The sequence below is a fragment of the Electrophorus electricus genome, chromosome 2 (assembly GCF_013358815.1).
Source record: "Electrophorus electricus isolate fEleEle1 chromosome 2, fEleEle1.pri, whole genome shotgun sequence".
Taxonomy (NCBI): Eukaryota; Metazoa; Chordata; class Actinopteri; order Gymnotiformes; family Gymnotidae; genus Electrophorus; species Electrophorus electricus.
The window spans coordinates 13285013-13312977 of NC_049536.1; the positions used below are offsets into that span (position 1 = coordinate 13285013).

Consider the following 27965-nt stretch of genomic DNA (forward strand, 5'->3'; position numbering starts at 1 on the left):
CTGTTGTTTTGTGTTGCGCCATGGTCCTGGAGGAACATTGTCTCGTTTGTATATAGCTGAAATGACAATAAAACCTCTTTGAACTTTGAACTTTGATGATTAAAAAAAAAACTTGAAACGTTCTGATACGTTTGAGATACACAGACTACGGGATGTACAATTTGCCCTTTACAGAAGCCTTAATTTCTGAATCATAACAGCATTTAACTGTGCAACAATCACCAAATTATTTATTTTATCTCCAGATCAGGTTTTTTTTTTTTTTTATTTAAAATTTTGATTGAAAAATAAATGTATTCCATAAAAATGAACACCTGTTCAAAAAGTAGGATAAAAATGATTTGCATGATTCCATAAATGCACAGAAAACAACGCCACTGGATGGACAGAGAAGGAGAGAGAGAAAGAAGAATAGAATAACCAGGTATAGGGAGTTGCCTGTCTCTGGTCTCCTGGCTGTGAGGACACATAGTGATGGCAGTGGTCCAAACACACTTCCAGACAGACCCTCCCACAAACACTTCCTCCCCTTGTCCACGTCAGTGGATTTAGAGGGTGAGGTCAAAGATCACAGGTTTTTGTTGTTGTCATGGCGATGGCACTGACTGCAGGCAGGTGTCTCCAAAAAGGGCAGCTCCTCACCACTGCCGTGAAGCCGGAGCACTCTCGTGTTCAGGTCAACGCAGCACTGTGGAAAATAAACAACAGTGGCTTCTAAAAAAAAAAATAAAGAAACATATTCATGTGTTACTAGATTGGAATAGATTTCCAAATAGCCTCAGTACTTCAAGTTTATATTATCTGAAGATGATATTCTCCAGGGAGAATGGGGACTCTTTAATATTGGATGAGTCTTTTGTAAATGACTGGTAAACCACGAATAATATCTTCAACTGTTTTGTATTGAATCATTGTATTTGAAATAGTCAATATTTCCCTACTCATTTCCATGCTTAATGGACTAAACCTTCTGGTTGTGTGGTGAGACTATATATCAGTTACTACACTTGGCAGAACCAGAGTGCCTTTCTTGATTAGCAGTGTTAAGACATGTGTGCTCTATGGGAACTGATCCCATGGCTCTGGTGTTGTTAGCACAGGCTCTACCGATAAGCTACGGAAGACCTGACGCGGGCTGATATGACTGTGTGTACGAGAGCGAGTTTCAATGATTCCCACAGTTTTTAGCACTTCGATTCAGTTCACGGACCACCATATTCCTCCCACAAGAGCTCTTCAGTCTTCTAACATTGGAGTCTCTTTTCTACCAGGCGCAGAATTATCTCCTCAGAGATAAGTGACAGTTCTAATACCAGATTTCCTCCCCCCCGGACTTTTTTAAGGACGTGTCTATTTTTGGCCTGCTTTGAACGCTTAATTCCATGCTGGAAATGGTTTGAAATTCCCAAGTGAACCATTTAGATGCAGGCACATAACGGAGGAGAAATTGCAGCTTTTTACCATCTCAGAACAAATGTGAGGTGATGCTGATTTCCTGAAGTGGATGTCAGAGCGTGTCTAGTTGGTGTGAAGCTGGCTATTGCGTTCATAGCGACGGGATCGGAATCTAACGAGTTAAAAGCCCTCCACGCTCATTCTTTTCACCCGTGTTTGCTGAGCCTCCCTGAGAAAATGTCAGGATTAAAGTTTGCCTCCGGTGGGAACTCGACCAAATTGTGCTATCCTTCTGTTTCTGTTGGCCCAGATCTTAGACGACCATATCAGATTTTAGAGCCGTACTGCTGATGTTTCTCATCAGATCGCAGTTTGATGATGATGTGGAAGCCAATTTTCCATTAACCAGCAGCCCTGCACTCTAGATGCTGCCTGTTGATTATATCCTGCCTTCAAAGTAACAAAGCTTTGAAACTAACCGCTTTTAAGATAGAGCGCGCACTGGCCCAGGCTGCTGGCGGGAGTCTGACCTACCGAACACCAACCATGACCAGACACCGAGACACCGAGAGTCTTACTTTAAGTTCCAGGAGTGTCTGCAGGCCCAGACACAGCTCGGACGCCTCGTCTTCTGTGAAAGAAGAATGAAAAAGAATGAGGGAACATTCTACCCCTACAGGCACACGCACTCGTCCTCTGCCTCGCTAACTGGGCCCCATGTGGCTTCATGAGTGGGGCCTTTAGCACATTGATATGTCATGGGTTTTCATGTAACCCCCCCGCCCCCGTGTTTGGGGGTAATTGCTCATGGCTCATGCCTTTTTTTTTTGACCGCCTCGTGGCCGGTAAAAGAAAATGTCAGAAGCAGTGCATGACCACACTCTCTGAAGCTTATGTAATAACAGGCTTCTCCTCTTAAAGGACGTTCACGGAGGTATAATGGCATAGACGCACATGCACATGTCTTAGCCAATCACATCAAAATGCATTGCTTATTAATCTTTTGTAGTCTAATTCTCAAAAGACTTTTGTAGTCTTTTCTCAATGCTGATTCACATGCAAATTTCTGTTGATCTGCTAACCTGTTAAACAAGACAGGCATGGAAATCATCTTTTTAAAAAAACAAACAAACAAAACAATCTGGTACTGATGTTTAAAACTAAAACCTTACCTACAACCTGAGCAGCACACTCCACTCTCTGTTTGCCAAACTGGAGGAGTATAGGTGACACTTCACAGAGAGCCTTACTCTTTAGACTGGCTTTGAGTCTGCGACACACAAACACACACACGGAGCACATGACAGGAATGAAATCTTTTTTTCATGCAATAACTCTATCACTGTGACTCTACTGTGATACTCTACTGTGTGTCTATGCTTTATTTCATGGACACTGTCCTCACACAAAGACAATTCCACATCCTCCTCTAAAGGATGTCTTTCTTTTTAACTCGGTGGCTTTAGGTTCAAGTTAGTCTAGAGTTGTGGCTTATTTAATTACAGCCTTTCCCCCAAGAGTGTGGGAGTGTGTGTAGATCTGACTCACCCCAGCCTTCTGCAGCATGTAGTGGAGATTTGATTGTGCTGGCTGCCTGTATTGACAGACACTTTCACCTCAGCATCACCGCACTGCAACGGAAACAGGCCCACTGATCACCTAGTACTAGCTCACCGAGCACACTCGCGCACACACAGCCAGAGGAGGTAGTGGGTGAACACTCAGAGGCTGTCTAGGTGCACCCTTCGCACCTGACACTGGTAGCTATTGATCATGTGTTAAAGTAGTGTTCCATCCCACAGACTGAAAGCACTGGAACACACATTGTGTGGTGCAAAATTGCCTTCAGAACCATCGGTGCTACAAATGTGGATCACAGCACTTACACTTTGGAAATACTCTAGTAATGTATAAGAGATCAAAATATTGATATCGATACTGATACCAATTGCCAGCCTGCTGAAAAATTGGGCGAACACGAAATATAATGTTAATTACTCATCAGAGGTCCTAACACTCAAAACATCCAAAGCCTTCATGGCACAAAATGATTTTTTTTTTAAGTGGCCTGTAGGTGTTTGCAGGCTTGCTTTTAATGGACATGAATTCTCGCTTTCTCTTTCTGTAACAATCTTAAAAGCGATATATGAAGGAGATGTGGAGCAAGGTTCATGCTTCACCCACTTTATATGCTCCAGCCAGCACTACACTGACATGCTAGTGGCATGGTACCGTGCACTGCAGTGGCATACGGGTGTCAGACACAGCAGGACTGAGTTGAGAGGGTGCCATCAGCCAAAAACATCCAGCCGGCATGGGTTCAGGGGTCAGAACCTGAACGTTTAATTAAAATTTGAAAGATGGCTAACACATATTGTATAACAGATGGGTTGTAGTGTCCAACTTTACACCCACATGATGTTATGGTAATAAATAAATGCTTTTGAAATAAATTGGGCAGTGAGTGTATATGAAATATATTTAAAGTAGATTCAGCTCTCTGTCATTTAATGAAGTGATTTATTATTTTTTAAAAAAACAAAAAAACTTTACTCTAAAATACAAATCAGAGTGTCTCTACAGAGTCACTTCATCCATCATCCAGGCTTGCCAAGCATTTAACTGTAAATGTGTCATATTGAATTGGAAGTCACACTAAAGAATGGAGATTTGTACACTGCCATTGATGTGGAAATCACATGACTAAGATTTTATTCAGAGTTTGTTGGATTTGTTGTCCAGTGCTGGATAAACTTTTACCTAATTTTGCCCAGTCATAATAGCCCCATTACAGCAGAGGCGGCTTTTAACCACCTTTAATCTTTCATTTCAGTGTGTTTATTTTTAGTCTTACCCTTTGATCTTATGTTCCGCCAGGCCCATCAGAATTTAACCCTGACCACATGTCCTGTCTGATGATTCTCTACTTTTCTCTGTTTGTTGTGAATATATGACAGACTGGTGAGGCATATGTAGACTCAGCAAGATGTGCCCTATCCTTTACCTAATTGTTCATCCAGTGGTTCCCTGTCCGTTCATGACCTGTCAGCAGTATGCTCTGAACAGGCAGTAGAAGGGACCTTTGACATGGTCACCATGCAGGAGTCATGAGACGCCTACACTGTGTATTTTGAAAAGTGTCACAACGCATAACTCTGACATGTTTTTAATTATTTTAAGATTGTTATAGATAAGATATATATAAACAACTCGAGAATGGCACCCTAGGTGGGAAGGTAGAGGATGAGGATGGGTAGAGCAGAAGGAACCTTGGGAACCTTCACTGTTCTGATTCTTGACTCTACTGTGTCTACCCCAGTATGTAAAACTGAGGTAGAAAAAAACCCAGTTAGAAATAAAAAAGAAAATGGCACCCATGATATTTACAGCTCAGTTTTTTTAAACACCCTGCCATTACTATGAGAGATTCATATAAGCATAAAGGATCACTCAGATGGTTTTGGTAAATGATGGTTTGACTAATTTGGGCTGTCCTTATTTGTATTAGGCAAACAAGTGCAATATATTCACAGACTAAATTAGGGCAACACAATTGAAGCAAGCGTATAGTGATCCATAAATCGTCGCAAACTGAACTACCGGCTTTGCGTCTGAGTGATTTATTCACTTCCTCTCTTTTCGTTAGTATTGAAGGGTCTGTAAGCACCCCACCATAAGTTTCCTGTACCTTAAAGTGAGCAGCCTTCGTCTCTACAAACGCAGCTTTGTTGCAAGCTTCCTACCACAGCAAGGGTGCTTTCCACGCTTCGGGGTAAGATTGTTTCAAGTCTCCATCATTTACGGACACTCATTCTTAAGTGTTGTGAAATATACCCCACTGACTGTTCCAACCTCATAGGTTTCAGTGCCATGATCTTTGTCTTTCATTTGTGCAGACCCCAGATGTTTCCTAAACCTCCCCATATTTTTTCCACTAAGGTTTTACTTATACTCGTCAATCATTTTAAAACCAAAGGTTACAGTTTTCATGTTTACTTCCTTACTTCATTCTTTTTGAAAAGCATCTAAACAAACTGTCACTTATCTCTGAATTTGAGGTGAGCTCTAGGTGAGAGGCTACGTTTTAAACACAGCCATAGATTAGTTAGAGAGCACCACCCTGTAGAGCAACACCACAACCTGATGCACGAGTAGCAGATCTGAGAGGAAGTCTCAATGTTGAGCCTCACTCTGAACCATTGCACAATGATTTTTCCATGTGTGAGAGAGTCCATGATGGGTTCCGTATGTGTGTGTGTGTGTGTGTGTGTGTGTGTGTGTGTGTGTGTTCACTATAGGTTCTGTAGATGAGCTTCTTGTTTTTCTGTGTGTGAGTATTCACTACAGGTTCTGTGTGTGTGTGACAAGATTCTGTAGACAAGACTGTCGCCTCTCAATGGCACCTTTATATATTATAGCACCACCATTCATGATTCTGCTGTTTAGAAAAGATTACACAAACACTATAGCAGGCGAAGAAATAATGCTGCACTACTGTGGATCACTTTGTTAAAACCTCTTCAGCATCAACATCATCACACAACCAAGTCCCAATTTAAATGCAAATGAGCATTATCTCTTTCTCGTTGGGGGCAACCTCAGACAGTCCATATGTGTATTCTAGATGCAGTCAACCACCCATGTTCTCCATGATCCAGACTAGATTCCCTAACATTGCAGTGACATCACAGGTCTAATTCCATTAGTTTGGAAGTGTGTGTGTGGTGCTCTATGCTATTAAACCCTTCGCTGGAGGCTGAGGAGAGGAGCAGCCCTGCTCCATACACATCCTGTGAATTCGTAGACAGTTTATTCAGTGTATTCGAATTGACACGCAGATCCATTATAGACGGTTTTCTCTTAACCTCCGAATGCCATGAATGAAGCAGCACCAAGGAAGTTATCATTTTTAGAAGTCTCTTGATTAGCCAACCTCTACTGTGGGAGAAGGCTGTTTGTGGGCAGGCTTTAATATAGAAATATATTTTAATATATAAATGGATTTGCCATTTGGACCGCATCTGATTATGTTAAAAGTCGCACACTCGGGTTGACCGGCTTTGTTGTTAACTGGCCGCGGATACGCTCGGCGAAGCTTCTGTAGGTGTAAGCAGATTTGGCCGTCTCAGTGATGCGTACCATTCAAACCTCGTTACGACGGCCCGTGTGTGTGTGCGGCAGTAAATGGAAAGGCATGAGTCATAAGTTCTGGGGGCTTGAGAAGGCTTGTTTCACCAGCACATCTTATTATCAACTCCATCTGTGAGGCACAGATAAAATTTCAGACGAAGGTGAAAAAGAGCCATTATGAGCCTTTATGAGCTCAACTGAGTGGCATATGGCTGAGAGGCCTACACATTCCGCATACCTTACACTGCACCATCAGAGCTGAGAGAGCGGATGCTCTCTGGTGCTCCCCCTCTCTCTCCGTCTGCTCTCCTTGCTTCTGTTTGAGCTCTTCCTCCTCCTCTTCCTCATCCTCCTCCTCCTCCTCCTCCTCCTCCGATCTCAGGCTCCTCTCGCTCTCCTCGGGGGACTCCCTCTCCTCCGCCGAGTCGTCCACTGTACTCTCACTTTTCTCCTCCGTCTCACCCAAATCCTTGCTGTCCACGAGGGGCGAGCGCACGTGGGCCGGTGCGTCCGGCGCCTCCCGGCGCAGCCGGGGGATGTTGCCCTCCAGGAGGCGCCGCTGGACGATGCTGTGTGGTTGCTGCGAAAAGAAAGCAGGAAAGACAGGGACAGGAGGTGATGTCGGAGAGAGATGAACTGTTACTAGTGCCACGGTGATTAAGCATCTCTAGTTGAGCTGAAATAATGAAATATCTCAACTGAAACGACATCTCTTTGTCTGTTGGACATGTTCCACAGCAGACTGGACCCAACCCAGTCCTGACAGACCTTTGCTTACAGATTTTTAAAATAGTTGTATAGATGCTTGATGTATAGCTGCTCATGGCAGTAGAAAATAAAAATTACTTGTTTATTTACACAGCCTAGTTAATGAATTTATTTGAAAAGATTATATAAAGTTACATGGAATAGTAAAGTATACTGTCATTTATGGGGATTGTCACCTAATAACACCTTATATTATTATAATAAGTAATAACCAATAGATAATAAACTACTGAGGAAATGTCCTTAGTGTACTCAATGGTATCTACAACTGTATGTGCCAGATATTCAGTGTTCCTGATTCAGGCGTGTTGGGAACCAGGATAGTGAAGCACCTGGGGTTCACCAAGAACTGGGTAGGGAACCACTGTGATATATATTAAATACAACACTTTCACTCCTAAACATAACCCAGGCACTAACCAACCACTTCACCACAAAAAACATAATTTCTCTATTACTTGCAAATGGCAGATTATTTGGATCTTAATGGAAAGTATTGAGAAAAGAAGTGGACATGAAATAGGAATGCGCTTGACAAACTGATAAGACTTAAAGACCAGACAAGCTAACCTCTGTGTCAGTCATTTCATAAATTAAAATAACGTTGACATTGCCACGGTTATTTTCAATTAACAGACGTTTGTTTGCAGGAAGGAGCACATGGTTTTGAAGAGGTTAAAATGTGACCAGCACCAAGACATTGATATCGTCCAAATAAAAAGACACCTGTGCTCCAGGGAGAACCGTAATTACCGTAACTGAAACAGCACTGCTCTGCTACCTTTAGTGTGGAAACGCGCCCTCAAAAATTTTCCGAAAGACATAATTAACTCCTGGGACTTTGTTGCGTTATACGTGTCGCATAGCTTTGTGAAGCGGTTACTATTAGTCACTGTGACATTCAGGGAGCGTTCATGAGAGGCTAATTCCTTGAGACGACAGTTACTAGGCTCTGACTGACACACCACACAAGAAATGTTGTGTTTCAGAGCATGATTGACACGTTTTCCACTAATGGCCTGCTCAGCTTGGGAGTGTTTAACTCCGCCGTCGGCATTGTAACGCTAGTTCGTGTGGCTGTGGTAGGCCTTATGGCTGACCCAGCGGGGCTCCGAAACCCAGGCAGCATAGTAAAGAACTAAAGAGTCCCGGCTGCACGGTCCGACTCATTCCCGAATCGCTGCTGCTCCATCTGTTCGTCTGCGTTACGATCCGCGCACCCACTGACCAGCGCGCAGTGCAGACAGATAAATGTCATATTATCTCTTTTCTTTTCAGCTCTGACTGCTGTAACAACAGCAACAACAACAACAAAAAAACTTCAAACCTGCATGCAGGTATAAGACTTTAATACATATATACTGTGGCTTCAAATACAACCGTATACACACACACACACACACACACACACACACACACACACACACACACATATATATATATATATATATATATATATATATATATATATATATATACGTATATATATATATATATATATATATATACGTATATATATATATATATGTATATATATATATATATATATATATATATATACACACACACACACATATATATATATATATATATATATATATATATATATATATATATATATATATATATAAAATTATCTATTTATTTATTTATTTATTTATTTTTTCACTGGAAAATCTAACCACTGCATAATTTGGGCTGACCAGTCTTATTTAATTGCAGTTGACTGGGAGAAGCCATAGCAGTAACTGTATGGGAGCACAGCCCAGTAATGATCCCAACTTCTGCAGCTGTGTTTGAATCAGCACCATAGTTGGCTTGTAGCCATTTGAAACGTTCTGTCTGGAATCTTTAAACCAAATCTCAACGCGCTACATTGGCGAAATGCTGTCGTTCATATCTTTATCTTTTTCATGGGCACGTTTAAGATTTAAGAACTCTTTTCTATGTTGCCAAAATATATGTGCCACAAACCACTGAGAACGCTCTTTCACAGATGAGTTTTATTTGAAAGATAAGTGAAGGGAGCAGCTGTGTCTAGCTGGAACTAGACGTTTCAAGACCTGCTTGACTTAAGACCACAGTTTTTTTTTGCAATGGTGTTTATAAAGGCGGCACTTTACTTCAGGTTTCTCAATAGACACATTAGAGACATAGGTGCCTTAGGTAGAAGGCTGCATATCACCAATGTGATGTTTACTGCTATAATCGACTACCTTATTAACAGTACTGACATCATGGCACATGTTCAAAGTGAAACCGTGTGCTGACATTTCTGGTTTCGTATGCATAATCAATGTCTGGAGTGTTCCACAAAGCCTAATCTAGACATTCAACAACATCTAACCCAGTTTCCTGCTGTCATGTTGATGGTGATTCTTTGCAGTGGTGTATACAGTGTGCCCTTGTTACATATGGCAATTTGTGTGGCAATTTATATTATTAAACAGAAAAAATACAATAAATGTTAAATTTATACAGCACCACCTCTTCCTCACTAAATGCGAGTACTACACTACACTCAGCTCACTCCCGTAGTGTCCCGATTCACACAGATTCATTTGCAAGTAAAAGCAATTTTAGAAAATCAACCAATATTAGATGCCCTCCCTTGCACTGAAAAATGAGAGACCTGCTCCAAATCTGGCAAGTCAAAGAAATGTGGCGTAAGACCTCACTTGCCTTCTGTAGCAATGAAATGACCCCTCAAAGGTACCACAGCATTCAGTCTGGTGGTCTCTCTAAAAATACTATCTGCAAATAAGCTGATTCAGACATTAGTGACATCCTCATGGGTCATGTTTTCTATATCATATTCACAACATGTTCAGTATCATCTGTCGTTTGTTGCTTGTGAGTCCATTGATGCCAGTGCACTGATATCAGGTACTGAGAGATACACAGTCAGCTTGTAGAAAATGCTGGGTTCTAAACAAGATGGTTTTTGGTAGGTTTCAACCGCACTGGATTATAGGATGCTGCACCATTCAAGGCTGGGCTAACCACTAAACCCAGATGTGACCTAATACTGAATAGAGGGCAAATTATACTGCATCAGTGGGTTGGCACGATCTTTTTTCTGTTAAAGGTTAGCATTATAATTTAGACATGTAGGTACCTCAAAATATGCTTAAGATCACATTAAATAATAAATACAAGAGGAGAGGTTGTATTATTACAAAAATCCCATAATTTTGTAAAATGCGATACCTTAAATGGTAAACCATAAAAAGTCATTCATAAAAATGCTACAAATAAGTTAGGCCTATAGTAAAGATTGTATCATTGAGGAATGTCTTAGTTTGGCCTCTCATATTGTACCCTGCAGCTGGATAGGTACTGTGGAAGAGAAGGAGACTTGTGATTTTATCTCGATCTCCAATCGAATGCTACTAAGGTACAGAAACTACCCAGGAGCCTCATGGGAAAAAAAACAACCCCCCAAAAAAAACAACCCCAAAGTGACCCACTAGGTTCCACCCACCAGTGTTTGGGTAAGTACAGCCCAGCATTTTTCACTGTGTAATCACTGTGTAATCCACAGTCAGCGCCATCCAAATAAATACTGGGTGATACCTGCAGTGGAAATGTTAGCTAGTCTATCTATCTGATTTCAGAGCCTAAAATAATCACCTTAAAATTTGGCCTGCAGTATTTGAAATATCACTTTTTTGAAATCAACTTTGTGGTATGGTTAGCATTTAGAAAGACCATGATCCAGCCCAAACTGTATATTATTAGCACAATACTTTACTGGGTATTAGTGCATTGGATTATCATGTATTAGAGTATTTGTTTATCAGGTATTAGTGCATTAGTTTATCAGGTATCAGTGCATTAGTTTAACAGGTATTAGTGCATTAGATTATCAGGTATCAGTGCATTAGTTTAGCAGGTATTAGTGCATTAGTTTAGCAGGCATTAATGCATTAGATTATGAGGTATTAGTGAATTAGTTTAGCAGGCATTAATTCATTAGATTATGAGGTATTGGTGCATTAAATTATCAAGGATTAGGGCATTAGATTATGAGGTATTGGTGCATTAAATGATCAGGTTTTAGTGCATTAATTTAGCAGCTATTAGTGCATTAGATTAGAGCATCAGGTTTGGCCCTTAGTCTCATTTGTTTCCTGTAGGCTGTAGCAAAATGACATAATAATTCCTCCTGTGTTCTGATGCAGTGCTCCTGGTCTTTCTGTGTCAGAGACGGCACACCCTGAGGTGGCGGGAGGGTGGATGGAGACAGGGAACACTCATTGTCATGGGAACACTCATTGCCATGCCACTGGGTGTGCTTCACCCACGACGAACAGTCATGCTTCTCTCTGCTCCTGGAGACTCATATGAAATGCCTGGGCAGTGGAGGAGGCCCCTGCCAATTAAGTCTTCTTTGAATACGAACAGAGCAGGAGAGGGATGGTCCAGTCTCCTGATATTTAGCCCAATCAAAGTGATACTTTAATCTTATGCTCTGCCATGGCTGTGAACCCTTGGATGTCTTACACATACACACACACACACACATACACACACAGCATAAGCATGACTTTTGCATTGGCTGATATTTGTTCTGCACATATCTCATGTCACCCTGAGCCTTGGCTTACTAAAGTGTCTTGGTGCTACCGGTATGAGCTAAATATTAATACTGTACAGTGGTGCTTGAAAGTTTGTGAAGTTTAGAAATGTCTATTTTTCTGCATAAATTTGACCAAAGCCTTCATCAGATTGTCACACAAGTTCTAAAAGCAGATAAAGAGGACCAAATCAAACAAATGAGCCAAAAATATTAGATTTATTTATCTATTGAGGAAAATGATCCAATATTACATATCTATGAGTAGCACGGGTATGTGAACCTTTGCTTTCAGTATCTGCTGTGACACCCTTGTGCAGCCATAACTGCAACTGTAACGTGCAGTGGCCCGAGTACCGCAGGGCGAGAGGCAGGACGCACAGACTCCACTGACTGGGACGAACATTCACAAGAATCACTCACGCTTAATACAAACAAAAAACGATTAACATTAAACATGTACGGTGTTACATCCACACGTTATGTCGACAATAACCAACACCTTGCAGTCTTTGCCGCAGGTTTATATACATTTAGACAGACGAGGTGCAGCTGTGTGCAGGTGTGGTTATAAACAAACAGCCCTCCCACTGTACGTGGCGGGCCCAACCACGTGACTCAGGAGAGGCGAGCGTTCCGTGACAGCAACTAAACATTTCGGCTAATTGTTGATTAGTCCTGCACGTCATCCTTTAGCCCATTGCTTCATACAAAGTAGCTTCAACTCGGTTATGTTAGTGGATTTCCTCCCATGAACTGCTTGCCTCAACTACTTCCACAACATTTCTATTGGATTTAGGTTAGGACTTTGACTTGGCCATTCCAAAACTTTTATTCTACTTCAACGATTAGGGTCATTGTCTTACTGCATGAACCACATTCTCTTGATATTCAGCTCACAGATGGCCTGACATTTTCTTTTGGAATTTTCTGGTATAATTGGGAATTCATTGTTCCATCGATGAATGGCAGGCCATCCTGGATCAGATGCAGCACAATGGTCCCAAACCATGATACTGCCACCACCATGTTTTGCAAAAGGGATGAGGTTTTTATGCTGGAATGCAGTGTTTTCCTTTCTCCAAACAATATTTCTAGTTTAAACTAAATGAGTCTTATCCATCCACAAAACATTGTTCCAATGGCCTTCTTCTTAAATAAAACTCATACCTGATTGTTATCCCATTGACTGTTAACACTTAATGCAAATTTCCTCTTCAAATGATTTGCTAATCCTAAAGGTTCACATACTTTTGCCACTTATGGATATGTAATATTGGATAAATCTAATCTAATCTAATCTAATCTAATCCAATCTAATCTAATTTAATACTTTTGCCTCATTTGTTTGATTTGGTTCTCTATATCCACTTTCAGGACTTGTGTGACAATCTGGTGAAATTACACCACTGTAAATATAGGGGAAACAGTTCAAGTCCCACCAGTGCTGACTTCAGCCTGAGCTCCTGAGTGCAGCCGCCCGGCAGTGTCCCTCCTCTACGGCCAGGGCTGTCTCGTTTACAACCATTCTGCGTGTGCACGTGTAATATGGAGTACAGTGGCACAGAGCAGAGCCCGATGAATGGCTGGAGAGTGTCTGTAATTAAAGAACCATACATATAAGACGGGTGGGGGGGCATGTGGCAAGCAGGAAATCACACAGAGGCGGTATGTGGAGATCTATTTCTGTCTGTGGGGAGGTTCACACCCGTCATATGCACCATGTAAATATTTAATGCCCTTTCACATACTGTTGAACATAGTGTAGGCGTGAGCTTTGTACACGGACTGTTGGTTTGGAAGACAATTAGTGTTACTCCTCTTATATCCTGCTGTAGATACTGGAAAGGTTCGATTTTGTTTGCATTTATCAGTTGGCCGGCTCTCTCAGATCACATCAAGTTAATCAACTACGATGAAAACTAGAATGGGCATTTCAGTTTTAATAAGCAGTGGAGCTTTGTGTGTGTGTGTGTGTGTGTGTGTCTGTGTGTGTGTGTTTGAGCAATTGTGGATAAACACAGAGAGATAATTAAAACCCAACAAGAGTGAGTTAGTAAAAGGTTAATATGTAAGAATAGGACGATTTAATTGGTTGGAAGCTCTGATTGTTTCCTCTCCGCCTCCCTCTTCAGCCAATCTCTCAAGGAACTTCAGTTAATTTGTCTGCAAAATAAAACACTTACACGTTCCACCTGCCTGTGAGTGAGGCAGCGAGCAGTGGGGGGAAATAATGAGGCAAATGATATCCCTGAGACAAAGAGTTTTCAGTTTCCATTGCAGTATGGAAACCTAATTAACCACAGCTCCCCTCTCAGTTGGTTAGGCCTGGCTGCAGAAAAAGAGAACAGATGGATTCTAACAGCAGGGATGAAATCGTTATTTTGCTCTCTCTGTCAATCTCTCTCTCGGTGTCTCTCTCTTTGCCAATTCTGATATACTCAAGTAAAATCAGCACAATTAATTTTATTCTTTGAGAGTTAAGTTTGCTTCATTAGAGGGTTTTTTTGTAGTATGGGTATTTAAAGCAATTGTAAGGAAAATACAGATAGCACATCCTCTGGAGGCTGGAGACTTTAAATATGAGCTATCTAAATGTAGATTACATTCGGTGCAATCAATAATATCATGTCAGTGATGTACTGGTAGCTTTAATATACACAAGATTACTGTCTGTGGATTACAGCTGTGCATTCTACACTGTAGTCTCCTCAAAGCTCGAAACAAAGCCTCATGTTTTGGATCTGAACAGTTTTAACTTCCAAATTCAGATCCGAAAAACAAGCTACTAATAGTGGATTTTAGGAGGCCCTCAGATGGACTGAACATACTGGACATGTGGTGAAGAAGCTCAACAGTAACCTGAGAACGTTTAGGGTGAACCCCTGCCTCTGGAGGTCAAAGAGGACAACACAAGGCTCCAGTGCCCGGACTGCGATCTGTTCAAGCTGCTGCTTATAATATAACTCACGTGGACAGTCCCATACAACACACTTATAACTCACATGGACAGTCTCACACAACACACTTATAACTCACGTGGACAGTCTCATACAACACACTTATAACTCACATGGACAGTTCTCACACAACACACTTATAACTCACATGGACAATATCATACAACACACTTATAACTCACGTGGACAGTCTCATACAACACACTTATAACTCACGTGGACAGTCTCATACAACGCACTTATAACTCACATGGACAGTCTCACACAACACACATAACTCATGTGGACAGTCTCACACAACACACTTATAACTCACATGAACAGTCTCACACAACACACTTATAACTCACATGGACAGTCTCACACAACACACTTAGAACTCACGTGGACAATCTCACACAACACACATAACTCATATGGACAATCTCATACAACACACTTATACCTCACGTGGACAGTCTCACACAACACACTTATAACTCACATGGACAGTCTCATAAAATTCACTTATAACTCACATGGACAATCTCACACAACACTTATAACTCACATGGACAGTCTCATACAACACACTTATAACTCACGTGGACAATCTCATACAACACAAATAACTCATATGGACAATCTCATACAACACACTTATAACTCACATGGACAATCTCATACAACACACATAACTCATATGGACAGTCTCAAACAACACACTTATAGCTCACGTGGACAATCTCATACAAAACACTTACAACTTATGTGAACAGTTTAATACAACACACTTATAACTTACATGGACAGTCTCATAAAACACACTTATAACTCACGTGAACAATCTCATACAACACACTTATAACTCACGTGGACAATCTCATACAACACACTTATAACTCACGTGGACAATCTCATACAACACACTTACGACTCACATGGACAGTCTCATAAAATTCACTTATAACTCACATGGACAATCTCACACAACACACATATAACTCACGTGGACAATCTCATACAACACACAACTCATATGGACAGTCTCAAACAACACACTTATAGCTCACGTGGACAATCTCATACAAAACACTTACAACTTATGTGAACAGTTTAATACAACACACTTATAACTCACATGGACAGTCTCATAAAACACACTTATAACTCGCGTGGACAGTCTCATACAACACACTTATAACTCACGTGGACAGTCTCAAACAACACACTTATATCTCACGTGAACAATCTCATACAACACACTTATAACTCATGTGGGCAGTCTCATAAAACACTTATAACTCACGTGGACAATCTCATACAACACACTTATAACTCACGTGGACAATCTCATACAACACACTTATAACTCACATGGACAATCTCATACAACACACTTATAACTCACGTGGACAATCTCATACAACACACTTATAACTCACGTGGACAATCTCATACAACACACTTACGACTCACATGGACAGTCTCATAAAATTCACTTATAACTCACATGGACAATCTCACACAACACACTTATAACTCACGTGGACAGTCTCATAAAATTCACTTATAACTCACATGGACAATCTCATACAACACACTTATAACTCACGTGGACAATCTCATACAACACACTTACGACTCACGTGGACAATCTCATACAACACACGACTCACATGGACAGTCTCATACAACACACTTATAACTCACATGGACAGTCTCATAAAATTCACTTATAACTCACATGGACAATCTCACACAACACACTTACAACTCACATGGACAGTCTCATACAACACACTTATAACTCACATGGACAGTCTCATAAAATTCACTTATAACTCACATGGACAATCTCATACAACACACTTACGACTCACATGGACAATCTCATACAACACACTTATAACTCACGTGGACAATCTCATACAACACACTTATAACTCACGTGGACAATCTCATACAACACACTTATAACTCACGTGGACAATCTCATACAACACACTTATAACTCACGTGGACAATCTCATACAACACACTTACGACTCACATGGACAGTCTCATAAAATTCACTTATAACTCACATGGACAATCTCACACAACACATTTATAACTCACGTGGACAGTCTCATAAAATTCACTTATAACTCACATGGACAATCTCATACAACACACTTATAACTCATGTGGACAATCTCATACAACACACTTACGACTCACGTGGACAATCTCATACAACACACGACTCACATGGACAGTCTCATACAACACACTTATAACTCACATGGACAGTCTCATAAAATTCACTTATAACTCACATGGACAATCTCACACAACACACTTACAACTCACATGGACAGTCTCATACAACACACTTATAACTCACATGGACAGTCTCATAAAATTCACTTATAACTCACATGGACAATCTCATACAACACACTTACGACTCACATGGACAATCTCATACAACACACTTATAACTCACGTGGACAATCTCATACAACACACTTATAACTCACGTGGACAATCTCATACAACACACTTATAACTCACGTGGACAGTCTCCCATTGCCATATGAGGCCTGCATACTGTACTTATGTAAGTTGCTAAGCACCTAGGATTTTCACTCCAGATTTTCACCTAGGATCTTGAAAGTAAAAGTGATTTGATATATATAAGAGAATGTCTGGCCTACACATGTAGGAATGTACCATTTCTATGAATTCATAAATCATCTGTAAATTCATGTAAATGTATCACTCTGCTCCTCACAGTGGCAAATCTGGATTTCTTTCACTGTTTTTTTCTAACGTGTGCTGGCCATTCATCAGATAAGTGTCTGATGAATTATTCAGCAATGCGTCTTCTCTCTTTTGCATTTCGCTGTGAATAGGAAACGTGTTGACAGTAGAACCGAGGGCACTGTAACTGGCCTGTCTGCTTTGAGTGAAAAAAAAAATCTCTTTACCTATCCATCAACATGGCTACACATTGTAATCGCAGCCAGCAGATTTGGCCTATACAAGAACATGGAGTTATAGCCATGCACAACTCGATCATTAGAGAGCGATGGACCAAGGCCTGTCTCCACACAGGGCTGATCTGGGATCAGGTTCAGTTACCTCTATAATGTTATTAGCCAATATGTTCTAAAATGCTAAACTAAAGGTACAGGGGGTGGTACATGTGCCCTCTTGCACGCCTTTTGCTGTTAATGTAGGACCTGATATGAACTGTCCACTGGACCTCTGTTTTATAATGACTAGCTGAAATCAGCCTATGGGCTGTTCATTTCTCTCTCTCTCTCTCTCTCTCTCTAATTATCTAATTATCAGTCTGCAACAGGCTCTTCTCTCGTTCAGGACCATGAGACCCAGTACATCTGCTTCCCTTCCTTGTCTCCCTTTCTCTCCTCTCTCTCTCTCTCTCTCTCTCTCTCTCTCTCTCTCTCTCTCTCTCGCATCTTTCAATCAATACAACTGCATCTAACCCATTAGCATCATAGTCGATTGACTCTATACTTATGCTCACCTATATTGGATGATCAAGACATAAAAACGGCTATGATTCCAAAACAGTATAACATGGCCATGGCGAAAATGTGACATTCTGCCACTTCACCTCAATTTTACCTTTAATTCCAAAGGTTTTACTTTATAGCAAAAACAATCATTTTGAATGTATTGTCTCTATCTCTAGCACTGCTGTTTGTTTTCCACACTCAGGTAGTTTTTTCACTGGGAGGGGTGGGGGTTGAGAAAAAGCTCCGCGCAGCTCATCAGGTAGCCCTAATTTAGCCCTACCGTTAGCTAGCCTTGCGTTCTGGACAAGCGAAATGAAAAGCAACATTAAGAGCTGTTCTCAGTACCTGTAGGGGAAAGGTTCCAGTGGTCTGGTGCCATGGGTGAGAAATGTGTGTTTAGGCAATAATCTGCCCTAGTTCACTGGACCATGGTTGGTCTGAGGAGCCGTGCGTTTGGCTCTGTGCATCTGTGGATATCCCTGCAGTTCTCTTGAACTCAGGGACAGTGCACAAGTCCAGTAGATACCAGCTATTACAGTATGACACGTGACCGGGAGACACGTTTAGAACAGTAGAACACGTTCTAATAGATCATGTGACACCTCCCCCCCCCCCCCCCCCAAACACACAGATACTATCATTTCTCTCCTGTACTCACTTCACTACTTTGCGCTAGGTTGAATTCACCCCTTACAGGCTAACTGCTCTGAGGTGTTACGGGGGGGGGGGGGGGGGTGAGAGAGAGAGAGAGAGAGAGAGAGAGAGAGAGAGCAGCAGTGGGGTGGCCCGGGGATATAGAACAGTAAAAATAAATCTGCCACTTACATAAGCGGAGCTCCCTCACGTGACATCAGGCCTTAACAAGATGGGTGAAGGTGAAGGTGAAGCCCGCTGAAAGCCCACCACAGCTACTCTGAACTGCCATGGAGTGCACGGAAGTGTCTAACCTCATGCCGTGTAACTGCACGATGTCTAACTGCGCACCGTGCCACACACATACTCGTTTGTCAGAGGCTTAAATGGCAGGTGAAAAATCAGAGCAACGAAATTGGAAATCCCAGAACTAGAATCGGCTGAGTCTGTCAGAGTGTCTGTACACAACCCCCACCCCCTCAACTGCCTGTGATATGGATGTTTGCTTGTACTGCCAATGCATAGTGTTTGAGTTTGGGAGTAATTGGTTATGACACCACACACACACACACACACTGAGAGAGAGAGAGAGAGAGAGAGAGAGAGAGAGAGAGAGAGAGAGAGAGAGAGAGAGAGAGAGAGAGAGAGAGAGAGAGAGAGAGAGAGAGGAGAAGATAATGGAGAAGATAATATCTGGTACTTTGTTTTCAAGGCTGTTGTTCTGTTGCAAAATAATTACTACAGCCTGTTCTGCCTCCGCTGGGATTCAGAACCGATGTTGGTTTGTTTTAAGTGAAACTACCAGTGAGGTCTTTTGAAATGTACTGTCTAGTGGAATTGTGCACTTTTAATGATTTAAGTAGTAGTTCAGTTATCATAACATTAAGGATTAAGCATGATATAAGCTTCTATGTGTTAGATGTGTTGATAGCGTGTTGGAAGCTTTGGAAACAAGCTTTTGGCTCTAGCCTGCAGTGCAGAGGGACTGATATAAATACACACTATAATCTCACACACACATGATGCTCACACTCACACACCCCATACTCTGAGAGCTCATTCTACCAAACACACACACACACACACACACACACACACACACACACACAGAGAGAGAGAGACAGAGAGAGAGAGAGAGAGAGAGAGAGAGAGAGAGAGACATTCTAGAGGTTTCTTGGACTGCATCGCAGGGTGTTTGCCATCTAATCAAAACAGTGGCAGAAGATGACAGCAGGTTAATTATTAGGGAAATGCAACAGGAAGGCCCAGTACTGAGAGAGAACAGAAGAGAGAGAGTGTGAGAGAAAGAGATAGGCAGCACAACACAGAGAAAGATGTCTAACAAAATACTCCGGAGAGAATGATTCCCGCATGGAACGTTCCTCAGCTCGTCACTGAGATGTTTAGGCCAATTTTGTGTGTGATTGTGACGTACTGTAGCACAGTGACGGTGTGACGGACCACAGGCATGACATCCGGTCATTTCACCTGTCATGTGACTAATAATCCCTGACACTAGAAGTCCACTCATGTAAGCTGCACACACTGAGCTATCAATGCTCTCAAAAGCCTTCCAGCTTTCATCGTATCTCCTCTGGCAGTTCTCCCAAACAAGTGAGCCCACCCTACCCCACTCACCATCTCAACTCAGTTTGTTTTTTTTTTTTAATCTACAGCCTCCTTTTTTTTTTTTTTAATTTGTATCCTCATTACCTCTCACCCATCCTACCCTGCTCTGGGTTCCGGAACAACAAACTCTGTAGCCACTCACCAAGTCTTTGGAGGTCCCCAACCGCTTGAGACCGTCCAGGGGCAGCAGGTCAGCCGAGTCCTTGTGGGTGAACTGCGTGGCCTGCTTCAGTCGCCGCTGCTGGTGCATGATGGCTTTGTCTCTCAGGTCTGTCTCGCTCTTCCTGGGCTCGCTCATGGTTCGCTCCCGGCCCAAGACACGATCGCCCCAGAACACGGGGTCGGCTTCGGGGGGAGGGACCGGCGCCGGAGAGGGCCGGTGCAGCTTCCCTTCACTGGAGGAAGAGGGGAGGGGCGGAGCTGTAGGTGGTGCGTCCCCCGGAGCTCAGCGAGGCTCGCTTGACGCTGTCATTCAGGCGTGCAGGCGCGGGGTGCAGTGCCGGGGCGCGAAGGGGAGTGGGAGCCTGTGTCCTTGGAGAGAGGGCAAAAAGGAGGAAACAGATCCTAGCCGTAGGTGGGCTTCAGGTGGGTTGCTCAAGCGCTGGTTCATAGGAGGTCCCCTTGGAGGAGGTGGAGGACAAACTCCTGCGGCGGGCCGACGGCGCTCAGTCGCGTGCCGGAGTCGGTCTAGAGGTCATGCTGATGTCGTTCAGCCAAGCTGGTCTCGGGCTAGGAGGCTGAGCTTCTAGCTGCTCTCCGCTCTCTGCTTCTCAGAAATGCAAGCTGTGCTTGTAGCGGTGCAGAAGCAAGCTGTGTATTCTGCTCCCTCCCTCCTTCTCTCTCTCTCTCTCTCTCTCTCTCGCTCTCTCCCTCCCCACTTGCTCTGTTTCTCTCCACCGCCCTCCTCACATTCTCACTCTTTCACGCACTCTCACCAATACCGTACCCTTTGTTTTACCATGTCTCTCTGTTCCTCTTTCATGGCACTCCTGCCTTCTCAAAGTGACCTCTCTGTACATTGCATTCATTTGTTCTGAATAGCTGAACACTCATGAGAAATGCATGCCCTTCTATACAGGTCCTCTTTTCAATAACACACACACACACTCGCAGCAGCATAAAAAACCCCTAATAACATTCATCCTGGTCTATAAAAGTGTGCAGAGGAGCACTGAAACAGAGACAAATCGACATAATAACGCATCTCTTCATGAGTTCATTCCATGCACGGCCCACAGGATTGTAGCGCTTCTTCACACCTCAGTGTCTGTTTGCTGCTTATACAACAGTGCAGGATGCACAGCCAAGGCCAAGGTTTTAAAAGCCACCCTGACTGGCCGTGCTGGGGCCGTTGTTGGGGTAACTTCAGTTCTGCACGTTTAGCAGAGAAGTTCGGGAACTGGATTTGATGCATTCTCAGAAATGTAATTTTACAATGTGCAGAATTCAAAGCCCATCTACAGTAGTTGACAGGAAATTAAATGTTGCACGTTCTTCCATTAAATTGACATTAATATAATTTACCGATTTATTGATTATTGCTATTAGTTTTCACAGAACAATGAGCTATGCACTCGATATGGTAAGACGTAGTGCCTCCAAGTGGCCACATCACGCACTAACAACATGAGTAGATAAACAGGTTACTTTAGTCAGGACACAACTTTAGTCAGACGAGCATGTTTTTATAACGTTTTATATGTGACAAGCTGTAAATTATAAATGCATCTCATTTCAACTCAGCCTCCATCCTGCTAGTGGAGTAAAACCTAAGTATAAACAGCAAATAAACCCTGCAGCTAGAATTAATCTTAATAACACATTCAAATATGCACTAACACAATTATTATAACCAGGCATAACAAACAATAATAAGGTATCATTTCAGGTCATTCATGTGTAATCTATATATCATGTTGTTTCTTGTAAAATGTTTTTCAAGACAGAGTTGGTATTATAAGTATTGCTTTCTAGACTAGACCCCGGTATGCTGCCTAACTAAACCTGTTCTCTGAAAGTGCGATATAACTGTGAAATGAGATAGTAAACCCTGAGGCATTGCGACCTCCTAATGTCACTTGATGGTGGGCTAAATTCATAATTAAAATATTCCCATAATTTAGAATGAATGTCCTGGAATAGCTAAAATTAACTTTAAGATCACAAAAGACAAATTTCCCTAAAACAGACAAAAACTATGGAATTCTGGAAATACTAATTTTAAAAAGATCCAAAAGACAGAAAATAACAAACACATTTTGTACGGGCTGTAATCACTAGCAGTACATCTGCAGAGGGTTCCTATAAAGAAATGTTTGGTCGCTAATGCAAGCACGTGTGCTCTGATCGACTCCCACTAGAACCGACGACTCTAGCACATAGAACACACAGTAGTCCAGTTGTGGCACTGTGAGCAGACAGAATAACAGACGGTTCTAGTAGATAGAATAACACACATGTCATAATATAGAAATGTTGCATTTAGAATTTGTGCAGATCTTGTCACCTTGGGTACACACAAAACAAACCCAGGTCAGTTTGTATCTGTTCAAATGAAGCTAAGTGCTTTTTCACTGAGCTAAAACATAAATCAGACTTTCCCGTTTTTAGAGAGATATTTACTGAAGCTTACTTACTGCTCTGTGTCAGAGCCTCCAACTCTAACATCAGGTCAGTATCAGAACTTTGAACGAAAAAAAGAAGAAGCAGTTATTAAAATATATGCTATGTGATAACTTTTGAGAAAGCTTTAGGAACTAAACTTTAAGCCATTGCACTAGTTCTATAAATGTATAGCGTGTACAAGAACTGACTGTGTGTAATACTTTGTTGCTCTAATTGCACAGTATCCATTTTCTCTTTCATTGATATAAAGTTGCATAAAGATACACTAGTGGCAGAATGTTTCTCTCCTGATCTCCATCTTGCTTTCCCCTCGGTTGTAGATGAGCATCTGCATTATGAGACGCACATTGCTACGGTGCGAGTGACCGACACAGGAGACGAACGGCTCTCTGAGAGCCATCTAGAGAGTTTGGCCCTGAGCATCCCTGAACTAAACCACCGTGCCACCGGGAAGCCCCATGCACACACTTTTCTTTACCCAAGCTGCTTAGAGGTGGTGAACCTTCCATGGGACAGCAGCGCCCCTCTTATAACCGGAGCCCGGCTAACCTCCACCCCACGTGCGCGGCCCAGTACACCATCGGCCCACCGGATATCATCGACCAAAACTGCTGTTAAAGTGCAGACGCCCCCTGTACAGCTCCCCCTGCTGGTTCAGCATGAGAACGACAGCAGCTACAATGAGGATTGGCTGAAATCTGATGAGTGGACCACAGTAGCCTACAAAGATCATGACTACATTAGGTCATTTTGCCCTATCTACTGTGCAGGGGATGACGTGGACGTTGTAGGCTGCTGCAGTGTCTCTGATTACACTGCTTATGGTCAGCCAGTTTTTTCTGTCTACATGGACTTTCTATGTGAGGACAGCCAGACAGGAAATGACCTCAACTCTGATTGCCGGCAGGAGGAATGGACCAGAGACCAGGATGTTGAGACCATCATAAGGAAAAGGGGCAGAGTTTATCCAATTCCCAGCCAAGATGAATAAAAAGATTATTGTTACTTTTCCACTTAGTTTTTTTTAGAATTTCACTAAACCTTAAAGTTTACTTCATAATTTATTTTTCCTATCCTCTGTAACATCCACCCAAAATCTGTTGACCTTTACAGTAAAGAGGCTTACAGTGGACTTTGTGTATTTTTCCTTCAGTAATCTGCCTTCACATTATAATCTGCTTTTATCTAGTCAGTGAATCTGTGTAAATACATTTTTTAAAATATGCTTACGTTTGATTGCCTGAAGAACGGTGTCTTAAAAGATATAGACAGTGTAACAGCTTGTTTTTATTGAAATTAAACTAAAACAGACAAATAAAGAGGCTACTTATATGCTTCCCCTGAATATTTTAGTGAACTTAAAAAGTTGCATTTGAAAGGCATCCAGGGGAATATTCAATCTGTCACATAGGCTCATAAAACCAAGTTTAAAAAACAAAACAAAACAAAACAACAAAAACCACAGACATTCAGGACAGTCATCTTTTTCATTCTAATTTTAATCCCTTCTTCTCTTCTTCTGCTACTCAGGTCCCCTGTCCAGTCTCACTTACAGTAATATCACAGCTGTCTTGGTCAAGCATGGCTGTATTTGAGTTTCATGCCTGCAAAACCCTTGACTGTCTTTTGACAACCAGTGGTGCTAAAATTGCAGACAATAAAGAGTTTATTATATAAGTTTAATGATATGCTTAAGCAATAGATAAGACTATTAATGCTTTCTGATCACACACTTGGTGTTCTGTCATGATTACGGCCATGTAAAACCAAAGCCTTTTGCTGCCAAACATCTTGTGCATCAGTAGTACATTTATATATTCTGTACTGGTAATACAGAAGTAAAGACATGCATTGGCATTAGTATTGTTTGTGCAAGTTTCAACAATGCACTTGCTCCCATAGTATTTCCACACGACACAAGCCCTGCTCTTAGATGCAAGTGTACCTCAACGACATGCTGTTATAGTGACGCTAACTGAGGTATAGTGTATTGTTAATTGGTCACTAAAGTAAACGATTGAGCCTTTGGCCTTTGATGTTTGCGGGTGACCTTTCACCCGTCTACCTCCTGACCCCCCAGAATGAGACCACATCTGACGGGCGTTCTCCGAAGCAACAGGCCCTTCAGGATGGGCTCACAGGACATCAGGCAGGTAGAGTGAGCAGAGCAGCATGTTCTGGCCCAGGGCGGGGAAGCGGCGGAACGCCTCCCAGGCGTCGCTGAAGATGTTGTACTTGAGGAAGACGCGGTGCTCGAGGCTGGTGGGCAGACCCACGTCGCGGCTCATGATGTAGATGCCGTCGTTGTGGAGCGCGCACGTGAGGTTCAGGCCCGACTTGGACGTGTTCTCCTTGAGCTGCAGCCACTCGCCTGTGCGCACGTTGTAGGACTGCACGGTCAGCATGTCCTCTGCGTGACTGGCCCGCCGCTGCCCGTCCGTCGCACACTCGAGCTCGTGCGTGTAGCCGCCCACCAGGTAGATGGTGTCCTCCACCGACAGCATCTGCTGCTTGCGCACGTGGGCCGAGCACGTGTGGAACACGGACCACGTGTCGGAGGTGGGGCAGTAGCGCAGGACGTTAGTGTTCCTGTCTGCTAGAGGGAATGACAGTTTTCGTTCTCCACACCTACATGCAACTCCCAGTAGAGGAAAATGCACTAAAAGCACAAAGTGCATTTCTTCTTTAACAAGCACAGCTTGTGCTTTTGTGAATTTTCTTTTTTTAGTCTGTTTTACATTTTCATTCTGTGTCTTTTACTTTGAACTGAAAATTGAACTGCAAAAGACTCTGATTGACTATGATGTGCAAAGAAAAATAGCTACAATATTCAGTTTATTACACTGTCATCTACTTTCTCTGTATCATCACAACACTATCTCCTGAGTGTGTGTGTATGCGCGTGCAGTGTGTGTGTACGAGCACACGTGTACATGTACATTTGAATGGGTTTGAGTGTGTGCATGCATATAAGTCTGTGCACGCACCTCTGGCTGTGTAGCCTCCCATGACATAGATCATGCCTTGGCATTCGCAGGCTGAGAACTCAGCCAGAGGGTCAGGCATGGACGAAACGCAGGTCCATCCATCCTGCTCAGGACTGTAGCACTCCACTGTACCTAAACAATGCCCCCCCACAGCAAACAGCTTCCCACTCACTGCCACCAGCTTAAAGTTAGCCCTGGGCACAAACACAGCATGTAGGGGTCAGACAGAGTAACACTTAAAGGACACTGCAGTTAGGCCTGCCCTCTGTGTATACGCTGATATAAATACCTTTTCTGGTTCAAAGACGATATATGATTCCATTCATTTCTGCAGGGATTGTAGCAATGTCCGGCAGAAATTTCTTGACTCGTCATTCTGTACCCGCCGACGATGAAAAGGTAGTTATCCAGCACTGCAGAGCCATATCCTCTGACATTGACCATGTCCGGGGGCAGGTTGTTGGCCAGTGGCTTCCAGCGCCGCTCTAGTTCCCCGTATCGCAACATGGACCACGGTTCGTCCTGTTCGGCTAGGTCCAGACAGGTACCCATGAAGTCTCCTATTGCCACCAAAGTGGCCGTGCCTCTCATGCGCATTTCTCTGACCTGCTCTCGCAACGGAGCTGGCAACACCTGAAACTCTGGCCTGCGCAGCATCGGGTGGTAGTAGCAAGCCATAAACTTGAGGCAAGCGGTCCGCAGATCATGCGTTCCATAGATTTCAGAGAGCTTGAAGAGCTCGACACAATTATCTAGTCGGATTTCGGAAAGGAGAAGTTTTAAAATGGATGTCACTTGTAAAAAGGATGCTGTTTCGATCAGGTCCTCCAGTGTTTCGTTAACAACCTGAACTTTGGAAGTGTTGATGAACTCAAGGACCAGCTCCAGGCCTGAGACACTTAGACCCTGCAGCTGAACAGAAGCTTCTCCCGACTCCCGCATCCCAGAGCTGTATAAGGCGCGGAAGTAATCGCTTTTCTCAATTAATTTGGTCTTACTCACGTTATATGTTTTGTCATCCATAACAATCTCAATAATTTGTTCAGGCGATGACATGGTTGCCTTTGGTACCGCGGTAGTTTAGGTTTTGGCATGAAACGTATTTACTGGAGGCCGATGTAGCTATGGATTATGTTGCCGTTAACATTTCCATTGGTCTGCTGTTCCGAAGCCTATATATGGAAATGTTTAGCCCATCGATTCAGAGCCGACTCCGCTTTGAAAATGAACTCAAGCAGGCAAACATTAAGTCAGAAACAGAATAAATAAGCATGGCATTTGCAAAATATGTTAACAAAAACTTTGAACATGTTAGCTATATAATATATACATATAGTTTAATATAGCTTGCTAGCAAATTATTCTATTTTAATTATCTCCATATAACAAGTCATGTAGTTTGTGTTTTGTCTGCCCCATTGGTTGTAAGAACCATCCATTTGATCAGACCTAAGATAACTTTAAAAACATTGCTATCTGGCTACATTTTTCATTCTCAACCCACTGAGCAGAATCCACCTTATTTCCTGTTTTGGTGTGTCAGTGCTCACGTCACACCTCATCACCTTTTTTTTTGCGCAGACCTTTTATTTATTTGTTGGTTTATTTTAACTTTTATGTGTTTTTTTTCTTTTTGCATTAAAAACATAAAATTATTAAATGAATAAATTGCGTACCCCACCAATAAACCTTCAACAGACTCTCACTTTAAATGCGAACTAGCAGGGTTCTGCAATATGTCGGTCCGTTC

General features: G+C 42.4%; 3 protein-coding genes across 3 annotated transcripts; 1 reads left to right on the plus strand and 2 right to left on the minus strand.

The window, feature by feature from the left end:
* Positions 1 to 38: 38 nt before the first annotated feature.
* nrip2 (nuclear receptor interacting protein 2) lies at positions 39 to 21435 on the minus strand. The gene is made up of 6 exons (XM_027026978.2): positions 20746 to 21435; positions 6764 to 7105; positions 2944 to 3026; positions 2568 to 2665; positions 1974 to 2026; positions 39 to 688 (listed from the first exon to the last, which is right to left on the minus strand). Exons 1-6 carry the CDS (start codon positions 20899 to 20901, stop codon positions 569 to 571), a joined length of 852 nt encoding a protein of 283 aa, XP_026882779.2. The 5' UTR covers positions 20902 to 21435; the 3' UTR covers positions 39 to 568.
* On the plus strand, positions 4640 to 24641 carry LOC118242829. Its single transcript, XM_035535625.1, has 3 exons — positions 4640 to 5167; positions 10622 to 10787; positions 23549 to 24641. Exons 2-3 carry the CDS (start codon positions 10715 to 10717, stop codon positions 24217 to 24219), a joined length of 744 nt encoding a protein of 247 aa, XP_035391518.1. The 5' UTR covers positions 4640 to 5167; positions 10622 to 10714; the 3' UTR covers positions 24220 to 24641.
* Positions 24498 to 27727, minus strand: klhl42 (kelch-like family, member 42). The gene is made up of 3 exons (XM_027026974.2): positions 26505 to 27727; positions 26216 to 26409; positions 24498 to 25821 (listed from the first exon to the last, which is right to left on the minus strand). The coding sequence occupies exons 1-3, from the start codon at positions 27269 to 27271 to the stop codon at positions 25364 to 25366; spliced, it is 1419 nt and encodes a 472-aa protein (XP_026882775.2). The 5' UTR covers positions 27272 to 27727; the 3' UTR covers positions 24498 to 25363.
* Between the last annotated feature and the right edge of the window lie 238 nt (positions 27728 to 27965).

Bases quoted from the DNA above. Each gene is read 5' to 3' on its own strand.
- LOC118242829 (XM_035535625.1), top strand. From the start codon at position 10,715: ATGGGAAAAAAAACAACCCCCCAAAAAAAACAACCCCAAAGTGACCCA. The intron at 10,788-23,548 runs GTAAGTACAGCC...CCTCGGTTGTAG, and splicing joins TTCCACCCACCAGTGTTTGG to ATGAGCATCTGCATTATGAG.
- nrip2 (XM_027026978.2), bottom strand. From the start codon at position 20,901: ATGAGCGAGCCCAGGAAGAGCGAGACAGACCTGAGAGACAAAGCCATC. The intron at 7,106-20,745 runs GTGAGTGGCTAC...TTCTTTTCGCAG, and splicing joins TGGGGACCTCCAAAGACTTG to CAACCACACAGCATCGTCCA. The intron at 2,027-2,567 runs GTAAGGTTTTAG...CTTCTTTCACAG, and splicing joins GTGTGCTGCTCAGGTTGTAG to AAGACGAGGCGTCCGAGCTG.
- klhl42 (XM_027026974.2), bottom strand. From the start codon at position 27,271: ATGTCATCGCCTGAACAAATTATTGAGATTGTTATGGATGACAAAACA. The intron at 26,410-26,504 runs GTATTTATATCA...GTTTGTGCCCAG, and splicing joins TCGTCTTTGAACCAGAAAAG to GGCTAACTTTAAGCTGGTGG. The intron at 25,822-26,215 runs GTGCGTGCACAG...TCCCTCTAGCAG, and splicing joins GGGAGGCTACACAGCCAGAG to ACAGGAACACTAACGTCCTG.